The 11615-nt window shown below is 41.4% G+C and overlaps 1 protein-coding gene across 1 annotated transcript in view; it reads left to right on the top strand.

The window, feature by feature from the left end:
* Positions 1-11615, top strand: part of PLCL1 (phospholipase C like 1 (inactive)) — a 364330-nt gene that overhangs the window by 278938 nt on the left and 73777 nt on the right. Inside the window, exon 3 of the mRNA XM_065930890.1 lies at positions 963-1166. Within this exon, the coding sequence (XP_065786962.1) occupies positions 963-1166 (204 nt within the window). The remainder of the gene's footprint in view (positions 1-962; positions 1167-11615) is intronic.

Below are 11615 nucleotides of genomic sequence, written 5' to 3'. Positions count from 1 at the left end.
TAAGTTCCAAATATTAACATTCTCTGTCTGGCTTTTTCTGACATAATTCTGCAACCATTATAAACCCCTGTGTTAGATTAGTTATAAGTCATTTCTACACTTAACTTTATATATTCGAAGTAGATTTTATAGAGTTCCATATAGTTCTTGAAATATATCCTTTGCATGTATTATATATTTAAAATACATATTAAGGAGATTTGGCTATGGATAAAGTTTTTTCTGTTAGCATAAATCTCATTTCAACATAAAGGATTATTTAGAGCCTAATTAGTATAAAAATGAATGCCATCATTGTCACTAAATTCATGAGGCATGCTAGGTTAGGTATTGTTCATTGTTAATAGGCATAATTGCTATTTCAAATATTCTTTTAAATGCCTGTCACATGGACAAGTGTAGCTTTTCATAGAATGTGTTTTATGCACGTCTGTCAGGTGCATTTCTGATGGAGTGACAGAGGGATACCATTGACGGTTATGTGAAGAGAGGGTGATGAGCAATAGCAGCCTGCTGCCTTGTGGGAAAAATCTCAAAGGAGATGCACTCCAGTGTACAATCAGTGATGCGCTTTTATGATCATCATGATACAGATTTAATAATATATTCATGATCAGTCCATGTTAACTTGTATGCATTGTCCAGAATATTTCAGATATTCCAGAATCTTCCAAAGCCCTGCTTTGAAAAGTACTGTGTAACTTTAGGTCATAATATCCTTTGCTTTGTGGCATATTTGTAGCAGTTGTTAAAAGCTGGGAAAGATGAAATGAAATTGTGAATTAGCTCTGCGTGTTATCTCCATGTATATTATAGTATTTGGGGCTGGTTATAATCCAGTTTGCTTCAAATTACGTGTGTATTTAAGGGTATGCTTCTAATGAATGTACTTTGGTGCACTGGAAGTGCTCGGGGTGGTGTCCTCCGGTCAGAAGCGTAATTCTCTGTTTTCTCCCACACAGAATGCCATAGTGTCTGTTAAGGAATTGTGTGGACTTCCGCCAATTGCCAGTTTGAAGCAGTGCCTCTTGACCCTGTCTTCTCGGCTCATCACCAGTGATAATACCCCCTCCGTCTCTCTTGTGATGAAAGACAGCTTTCCTTATCTGGAGCCTCTGGGGGCAATCCCAGATATGCAGAAAAAGATGCTAGCTGCTTATGATCTGGTAGGAAATTGTTACTCTCTTGTTTCTTGTCTGTGTGGGAGGAAATCATATTGCAGGGCCTCTTTTATGAAACTTCAGTAAATAACACAGAGTGACTGCCTTTAAAATCCTTGACTGGGGGTGCCAGGCAGAACTGGCCCACTCAGCTCCACCTAAGCCCCCGTGGAGACCTCTGAGACAATGCTTTGAACCCAGAGCTCCACAGATTAAAATTGGAAAGTCTCTGCTCTATGCTCTAGAATAGCAAAGAATAAATTTTGACTAAGACCTCAAAAGTATACACAATTTCTCATTATCTAAAAACTTTAGCCTGCAATATAACTATTTAATCACATGCCTAGAGGAAGTAAAATTATGCCTCAGTACTGTCTTATGATGGTTGAGACAAAATAATTCTCTGGAATTTATATTTCTAGGCTAATACTGTTATCTGATTTTTCTGAATATATAATGGAATTTAAATATCAAGTAAACTTAAGAATAATGATATTTTTGCAAGTCCTAATTCCATAATAAAATTAAGACCAGATAAAGAATTGGAAAAATTTGTGACATGTGCACCAGATAAAGTGTAAATAATCTTAAAATAGAAAAAGCATTTAAAAATCAATAAGAAAAAGAAATAAGAAAAAAAAACCTTGTACCAGTCAGGGTTAAGTTCAGCTTCTCAAAACTAAAAATGCAAACCAACCATGCTTTAAAAATACAGTCTCTCACATAAAAATCTCACAGCCATTCATGGTGACACTTCTATAAAATTCTTAGAAACTTAGGCTCTCCCTCTAGTTTTCTGTTCAACCATCTCTAGACTATCCTCAGGGTCCAAAATGGCTGTTGAAGCTCCAGCCATAATATCTGCATTCCAACCATCAGGAATGATGAAGAGGAAAAAGAGGGCACTATTCTTTCCCTTTAAGGACATGTCTCTGAAAAAATGTACATCACATTTTATTTCATCAACCTGGCGTTGACGCATAGACACGTATACGTGCAAATGAGAATGGGGAATATCTTTATTTTGTGTATTTTTAAGTTTTAAAAAAATTATTTAATTCATTTATTTATGACTGTATTGGGTCTTCATTGCAGGGGGACTTTTCTCTAGTTGCAGGGTGCAGGGGGCTACTCTCGAGTCGCAGCATGCAGGCCTCTCACTGTGATGGCTTCTCTTGCTGCCCAGCACGGGTCCTAGGGCGCACGGGCTTCAGTAGTTGTGGCTCCTCAGCTCTAGAACACAGGCTCAATAGGTGCGGTGCCTGGGCTCAGCTGCTCTGCAGCATGTGGGATCTTCTTCAATCAGGGATTGAACCCCATGTCTCCTGAATTGGCAGGGGATTTTTTACCAGTGAGCCATGAGGGAAGCCCAGAAATATCTTTATTTTAAAGGCCTATGTGCTCAACTAAGAATCATTTCTTATGCAAATAAAAACCACAATGAGGTACCATTACACTCCAGTCAGGATGGCTGCTGTCCAAAAGTCTACAAGCAATAAATGTTGGAGAGGGTGTGGAGAAAAGGGAACCCTCTTACACTGTTGGTGGGAATGCAAACTAGTACAGCCACTATGGAGAACAGTGTGGAGATTCCTTAAAAAACTGGAAATAGAACTGCCATATGACCCAGGAATCCCACTTCTGGGCATACACACCGAGGAAACCAGATCTGAAAGAGACACGTGCACCCCAATGTTCATCGCAGCACTGTTTATAATAGCCAGGACATGGAAGCAACCTAGATGCCCATCAGCAGATGAATAGATTAGGAAGCTGTGGTACATATACACCATGGAATATTACTCAGCCATTTAAAAGAATTTATTTGAATCAGTTCTAATGAGATGGATGAAACAGGAGCCCACTATACAGAGTGAAGTAAGCCAGAAAGATAAACACCAATACAGTATACTAACACATACATATGTAATTTAGAAAGATGATAACGATAACCCTATATGCAAGACAGAAAAAGAGACACAGATGTACAGAACAGACTTTTGGACTCTGTGGGAAAAGGCGAGGGTGGGATGTTTCGAGAGAACAGCATCGAAACATGTATATTATCAAGGGTGAAACAGATCACCAGCCCAGGCTGGATGGATGAGACAAGTGCTTGGGCCTGGTGCACTGGGAAGACCCAGAGGGATCGGGTGGAGAGGGAGGTGGGAGGGGGGATCGGGATGGGGAAATACATGTAAATCCTTGGCTGATTCATGTCAATGTATGGCAAAAACCACTACAATATTGTAAAGTAAATAGCCTCCAACTAATAAAAATAAATGGAAAAAAAATCATTTCTTCAGTTACTAAAAAAATAGAGAATGGATGTTAGGGGACAACAAGTGGTCTTTGCTTCAGAGGTGAACAGGAAATTTATGTACCTCCTCTCCCTCAAAAATAATGAAAATTTAAAAGCATGCTGTGCTGTGTGCTCATTTGTGTCTGACTCTTTGCGACGTTACGGACTTCAGCCCACCAGGCTCCTCTGTCTATGGGGACTCTCCAGGCGAGAATACTGGAGTGGGTTGCCATGCCCTCCTCCAGGGGGTCTCCCCCACCAGGGATTGAACTGAACCTCTTGTCTCCTGCATCGGCAGGCAGGTTCATTACCACTAATGCCACCTGCTGCTGCTGCTGAGTCGCTTTAGTCGTCTCCGACTCTGTGCAACCCCATAGATGGCAGGCCACCAGGCTCCCCCATCCCTGGGATTCTCCAGGCAAGAACATTGGAGTGCGTTGCCATTTTTTTCTCCAATGCATGAAAGTGAAAAGTGAGAGTGAAATCGCTTAGTCATGTCTGACTCCTAGTCACCCCATGGACTGTAGCCCTCCAGGCTCCTCTGTCCATGGCATTCTCCCGAAGCCCCCAAAACATGTTTAACCTTAAAATGAATTTTAAATTTAATATATTAAAGAAATGTAATGAGATACTTCCCCTCTCCATTAAATTGGTAACTTTTAAAATAGTACCTCTTAAGTATATAAATACTATCATCCATCTACCACTAGTGGGAAAATAAATTGGTAAATTTGGGGGGGATTTGGGAATATAATTTAAAATGATTATCCTATTTGATCCATGTATTTCGTATCCAGGGATTTACTCTAAGCCAATAGATGTGTACATAAACATCTGTGGTTAATAATGTCAACATGGAAGGATAAGTGGAATCTGCCTGCAATGAGGAAGACCTGGGTTCAGTCCCTGGGTAGGGAAGATATCCTGGAGAAGGAAAAGGCTACCCACTCCAATATTCTGGCCTGGAGAATTCTATGGACCATATAGTCCATGGAATTGCAAAGAGTCGGACGCAATTGAGAGGCTTTCACTTCACTTCAGAGGGATAAATTAAATATAGTAAGCAATATTGTGGATTTCCTTAACACCATTAAAATTGTGTTAGAAGAATATTTGATGATGTGAAGGATTGCTCATAGTTTGTTTTGTGAGAGAGTCTGGTTGCAAAAATTATATACATTAAATTGTATTTGTATGTAAGATCATGGCATCTGGTCCCATCACTTCATGGAAAATAGATGGGGAGACAGTGGAAACAGTGTCAGACTTTATTTTTTGGGGCTTCAAAATCACTGCAGATGGTGATTGCAGCCATGAAATTAAAAGACGCTTACTCCTTGGAAGGAAACTTATGACCAATCTAGATAGCATATTAAAAAGCAGAGACATTACTTTGCCAACAAAGGTCTGTCTGGTCAAGGCTATGGTTTTTCCAGTGGTCATGTATGGATGTGAGAGGTTGATTGTGAGGAAAGCTGAGTACCGAAAAATTGATGCTTTTGAACTGTGGTGTTGGAGAAGACTCTTGAGAGTCCCTTGGACTGCAAGGGGATCCAACCAGTCCATCCTGAAGGAGATAAGTCCTGGGTGTTCATTGGAAGGACTGATGCTGAAGCTGAAACTCCAGTACTTTGGCCATCTCATGCGAAGAGTTGACTTATTTGAAAAGACCCTGATGCTGGGAGGGATTGGGGGCAGGAGGAGAAGGGGACAACAGAGGATGAGATGGCTGGATGGCATCACTGACTCGATGGGCATGAGTTTGAATAAACTCCAGGAGTTGGTGATGAACAAGGAGGCCTGGCGTGCTGCGATTCATGGGGTTGCAAAGAGTTGGACGAGCGACTGAACTGAACTAAACTGAACTGACATCTAAAATGTTAGCAGGGTATTAATAGTGATTATTTTTAAATAAGGAGAGTGAGTTTTATTTTCTTGCACATGATTTTCTATGTTTTTTCTGTATTTACCAAACTCTTAACGATGAAGCTGACTAATTTTCATAATTGAATAAAAGTAGATGTTAAGGAAGAAAATGATACTTTTTTATCATTCAAAAGCAACTAGAAGAGAGATATTGGGAATAAATACCCTACACTTGAGAAAGAAAAGCCTACAGAGCATATTTTGCTTGTGAATGATCAGACCTCTTACAAACTGTACTTCATGGTTGCTGGGGAAGAAGTTTGCCTGTTACCTAAATCTCATTTTTCATGAAATAAAATTTTTTTTTTCATCATAGTAGGGACTGAAAGCTATTCAGTGAATAGGTATAGTTGCCATCTAAGAGGTGACATTAGGGTACCTGTTGCCATAGAGACAGACAGACAGTTGAAGCACTTATTGCTCCAATTCCCTTTGTAAGCTAAGAAAGAAAAATCACTCACAGAGAGGGGAGCCTGGTTCCCTGGAGCTGGGCCTGTAATAAGCAGTAAAGCACCTGGACTGTTGTTAGCCAGTTTCCATTTCATATCCCCAAGTGTCCCATGGTATTGGAACTACACCTGCTGGCCAAATCTCATTCATATTTTTAAAATGTATTTTCTAATTGCAGGTACACCATGGTTTCCCAAAGTTTAAAATAAAAGACTATAGTGGAAAGCAGAAATACTTCTTTTTAATTTAATTTAATTTTTTGGCTGTGCAGCTTGTGGGATCTTAGGATTGAACCACGGCCCTGGGCAGTTAAAGTGTGGTGTCCTAACCACTGGAACCACCAGAGAATTCCCATGGAAAGCAGAACTACTTCTACTGATGTGTTCATTTATAGTTCCCTTTGGGAAAGATTTTTGTTTTGGTAGGGAGTTGAGAGTATACATCCCTATAGCTAGCATAGGCTGTCCATAACGTGTAAGTGTTAGTCGCTCAGTCGTGTCCGACTGTTTGTGACCCCATGGACTGTAGCCTGCCAGGCTCCTCTGTCCATGGAACTCTCCAGGAAAGAAGTGGATAGCCATTCCCTTCTTCAGAGGATCCTTCTGACTCAGGGATAGAACCCAGGTCTTCTCCGTTGAAGGCAGATTCTTTTACCATTTGACCTTACGAAGTGTTAAACTTGGCCAATTGTAGACATGACCAAAAATACTGTTGATGTCTCAGTTAGTTATTTCTTTAAGAGGGTGCTGTAGATATGGGCTAGACACGTGCCATGATGATCTCAAAAACCATTTTTCCTTTAGGATTTGCATTGTATAGGTTGACATCTTTAGTTAGTTACTTAGTTCAGTCGCTCAGTCGTGTCTGACTCTTTGCCACACTATGAATCGCAGCACGCCAGGCCTCCCTGTCCATCACAAACTCCTGAAGTTCACTCAAACGCATGCCCATCTAGTCAGTGATGCCATCCAACCATCTCTTCCTCTGTCGTCCCCTTCTCCTCCTGCCCCCAATCCCTCCCAGCATCACGGTCTTTTCCAATGACTCAACTCTTCGCATGAGGTGGCCAAAGTACTGGAGTTTCAGCATCAGCATCAGTCCCTCCAATGAACACCCAGGACTGATCTCCTTCAGGATGGACAGGTTGGATCTCCTGCAGTCCAAGGGACTCTCAAGAGTCTTCTCCAAAACCACAGTTCAAAAGCATCAATTTTTCGGTACTCAGCTTTCCTTACAGTCCAACTCTCACATCCATACATGACCACTGGAAAAACCATAGCCTTGACCAGACAGACCTTTGTTGGCAAAATAATGTCTCTGTTTTTTAATATGATGTCTAGGTTGTCATAACTTTCCTTCCAAGGAGTAAGCGTCTTTTAATTTCATGGTTGCAATCACCATCTGCTGTGATTTTGGAACCCAAAAAAATAAAGTCTGACACTGTTTCCACTGTCTCCCCACCTATTTCCCATGAGGTGATGGGACCAGATGCCATGATCATAGTTTTCAGAATGTTAAGCTTTAAGCCAACTTTTTCACTCTCCTCTTTCACTTTCGTCAAGAGACTCTTTAGTTCCTCTTCACTTTCTCCCATAAGGGTGGTGTCATCTGCGTGTCTGAGGTTATTGATATTTCTCCTGGCAATCTTAATTCCAGCTTGTGCTTCTTCCAGCCCAGCATTTCTCACGATATACTCTGCATATAAGTTAAATAAGCAGGGTGACAACATACAGCCTTGACGTACTCCTTTTCCTATTTGTAACCAGTCTGTTGTTCCATGTCCAGTTCTAACTGTTGCTTCCTGACCTGCATACAGATTTCTCAAGAGGCAGGTCAGGTGGTCTGGTATTCCCATCTCCTTCAGAATTTTCCACAGTTTATTGTGATCCACATAGTCGAAGGCTTTGGTGTAGTCAATAAAGCAGAAATAGATGTTTTTCTGGAACTCTCTTGCTTTTTCGATGATCCAGCGGATATTGGCAATTTGATCTCTGGTTCCTCTGCCTTTTCTAAAACCAGCTTGAACATCTGGAAGTTTTTGGTTCACGTATTGCTGAAGCCTGGCTTGGGGAATTTTGAGCATTACTTTACTAGTGTATGAGATGAGTGCAATTGTGCGATAGTTTGATCATTCTTTGGCATTGGCTTTCTTTGGGATTGGAATGAACACTGACCTTTTCCAGTCCTGTGGCCACTGCTGAGTTTTCCAAATTTGCTGGCATACTGAGTGCAGCACTTTCACAGCATCATCTTTCAGGATTTGAAATAGCTAAACTGGATTTCCATCACATCCACTAGCTTTGTTCGTAGTAATGCTTTCTAAGGCCCACTTGACTTCACATTCCAAGATGTCTGACTCTAGGTCAGTGTTCACACCATTGTGATTATATGGGTCGTGAAGATCTTTTTTGCACAGTTCTTCTGTGTATTCTTGCCACCTCTTTTTAATATCTTCTGCTTCTGTTAGGTCCATACCATTTCTGTCCTTTATTGAGCCCATCTTTGCATGAAATGTTCCCTTGGTAGCTCTGATTTTCTTGAAGAGATTTCTGGTCTTTCCCATTCTGTTGTTTTCCTCTATTTCTTTGCATTGATCGCTGAGGAAGGCTTTCTTATCTCTCCTTGCTATTCTTTGGAACTCTGCATTCAAATGGGAATATCTTTCTTTTTCTCCTTTGCTTTTAGCTTCTCTTCTTTTCACAGCTATTTGTAAGGCCTCCTCAGACAACCATTTTGCCTTTCTGCATTTCTTTTCCATGGGGATGGTCTTGATCCCTGTTTCCTGTACAATGTCATGAACCTCCATCCATAGTTCATCAGGCTCTCTATCCTATCTAGTCCCTTAAATCTATTTCTCACTACCACTGTATATTCATAAGGGATTTAATAGGTCATACCTGAATGGTCTAGTGGTTATCCCTACCTTCTTCAGTCTAAGTCTGAATTTGGCAATAAGGAGTTCATGATCTGAGCCACAGTCATCTCCCGGTCTTGTTTTTGCAGACTGTATAGAGCTTCTCCATCTTTGGCTGCAGAGAATATAATCAATTTGATTTTGGTGTTGACCATCTGGTGATGTTCATGTGTAGAGTCTTCTCTTGTGTTGTTGGAAGAGGCTGTTTGCTATGACCAGTGCGTTCTTTTGGCAAAACTCTATTAGCCTTTGCCCTTCTTCATTCCGTACTCCAAGGCGAAATTTGCCTGTTACTCCAGGGGTTTCTTGACTTCCTACTTTTGCATTCCAGTCCCCTATAATGAAAAGGACATCATTTTTAGGTGTTAGTTCTAAATGGTCTTGTAGGTCTTCATAGAACCGTTCAACTTCGGCTTCTTCAGCTTCACTGGTTGGCACATAGGCTTGGATTACTGTGGTATTGAATGGTTTGCCTTGGAAACGAACGGAGATCATTCTGTCGTTTTTGAGATTGCATCCAAGTACTGCATTTCGGACTCTCTTGTTGACTATGATGGCTACTCCATTTCTTCTAAGGGATTCCTGCCCACAGTAGTAGATATAATGGTCATCTGAGTTAAATTCACCCATTCCAGTCCATTTTAGTTCGCTGATTCCTAGAATGTCGACATTGACTCTTGCCATCTCCTGTTTGACCACTTCCAATTTGCCTTGGTTCATGGACCTAACATTCCAGGTTCCTATGCAATATTGCTCTTTACAGCATCAGACCTTGCTTCTATCACCAATCCCATCCACAACTGGGTATTGTTTTTGCTTTGGCTTCATCCCTTCATTCTTTCTGGAGTTATTTCTCCACTGATCTCTAGTAGCATATTGGGCACCTACCGACCTGGGAAGTTCCTCTTTCAGTATCCTATCATTTTGCCTTCTCATACTGTTCATGGGATTCTCAAGGCAAGAATACTGAAGTAGTTTGCCATTCCCTTCTCTAATGGACCACATTTTGTCAGAACTCTCCACCATGTCCGTCTTGGGTGACCCTCCATGGCATGGCACATAGTTTCATTGAGTTAGACAAAGCTGTGGTCCTGTGATCAGATTGGCTAGTTTTCTGGGATTAGGGTTTTAGTGTGTCTGCCCTCTGATGCCCTCTCGCAACACCTACTGTCTTACTTGGGTTTCTCTTACCTTGGATGAGGCGTATCTTCTCACAGCCGCCCCTCCTGACCGTGAACGTGGAGTAGCTCCTCTCGGCCCTTGACATCTTTAGTACTCTTGTATATTCATGTTAGTATTTATTTTAAGATAAATAGCTTTTAAGATACTCTGCAGATCCAATGATCATTTAAAAACTTAGATCATATCACTTTCTTGCCTCCTGGGGCTTCCCATGAAAACAGAACTAAAACTCCTCGTTGTGGCTTACAGGGTGATTTATGACCTGGCCTTGCTGTCCCATCTTACTTGCTGCTCCCAGCCTCACCTTCATATACTCTCTTCTGTTCACTTCACTCGGCCCTGTGGGCTTGCTTTGTTCAGTCAGACTCAGCTTGCTCCTATATCCAGGCCATTTTACTTGCAATTCTCTCTGCCTGGAATGTTCTTCTCTTCAGTTACTTCTTAGCTCAAGTGTCATATCCTCAGAGAAAAGTGAAATTTGCTCAGTCATGTCCAACTCTTTGCGACCCCATGGACTATATACAGTCCTTGGAATTCTCCAGGTGGGAACACTAGAGTGGGTAGCCTTTCCCTTCTCCAGGGGATCATCCTAACCCAGGGATCGAACCCAGGTCTCCCGCTTCCCTAACCGCTGGCTCCAGCTGTCACTCAATCACATAACCCTATTTGATTTCCATTATCTTATTCAGTAGTATTGAAAAATGCTTGAATTTGGTTTAATTTCTGTCCTTTTCCTTTTACTCTAGATTTGATTATATATTCCAAGAGGGCAGAGACTCTGTCTGCCTTGCTTATTGTTGGTAACTCTAGCATCTAAAACACTGCTGACACATAGTATGTTATCAGTTCATATCAGTTGAATAAAATATAAATGAATTCACCTATATAGTTGGTGAAATAACGTAGTTCCCATACTATCTCTGAATGTGTTTTATGGAAAACCTTTAAATCCCCTGTGTTTTATCTTTATGATACTACCCTAGCCAAATTGTTCCCTGCCTTACACATATAGTTGGAAACCTGTAGATTAAGGCAAAGGGCTTTGCAGGTGACCCAATGGTAAAGAACCCACTTGCAATGCAGGAGATACAGGTTTGATTCCTGGGTCAGGAAGATCCCCTGGAGAAGAACATGGCAACCCACTCCAGTATGCTAGCCTGGAAAATTCCAGAGTATCCTGGTAGGCTACAGTCCATGGGATTGCAAAGAGTCAGACACTCTGAGCGCGCGTACACACACACACACACACACACACACACACAGACACACACAGAGGCACACATGCGTGTGCACACACACACACACACACACACACATAGACTAAGGCAAAACTATGGAGACAGGTAAAAGATCTGTAGCTTCAAGGGCTGGGGGCAGGATAGGGTGAGGGAGGGATGAATAGGTGGATCACGGGGCTTTTATAGGGCAGTGAAACTATTCTGCATAACAATATAATAGTGGATTGCACCATTATGCATTAGTCAAAACCCATAGAATGTAAAACACAAAGAGTTAACCCTAATGTGAACTATGAACTTTAGTTGATAATAAATATCAATATTGGCACATCAATTGTAGTAAATGTACCACACTAATGCTAGATGTTAACAGTGGGGAAAACGCGGTGAGGTGGAGTGAGAGAGTTCACGGGAACTCTGTACTTTGTGCTCAGCTTTGATGC

The sequence above is a fragment of the Muntiacus reevesi genome, chromosome 3, assembly GCF_963930625.1.
Source record: "Muntiacus reevesi chromosome 3, mMunRee1.1, whole genome shotgun sequence".
Classification (NCBI taxonomy): domain Eukaryota; kingdom Metazoa; phylum Chordata; class Mammalia; order Artiodactyla; family Cervidae; genus Muntiacus; species Muntiacus reevesi.
Note: the sequence above shows the minus strand (reverse complement) of the source record. Positions and strands in the feature narration are given on the sequence as shown.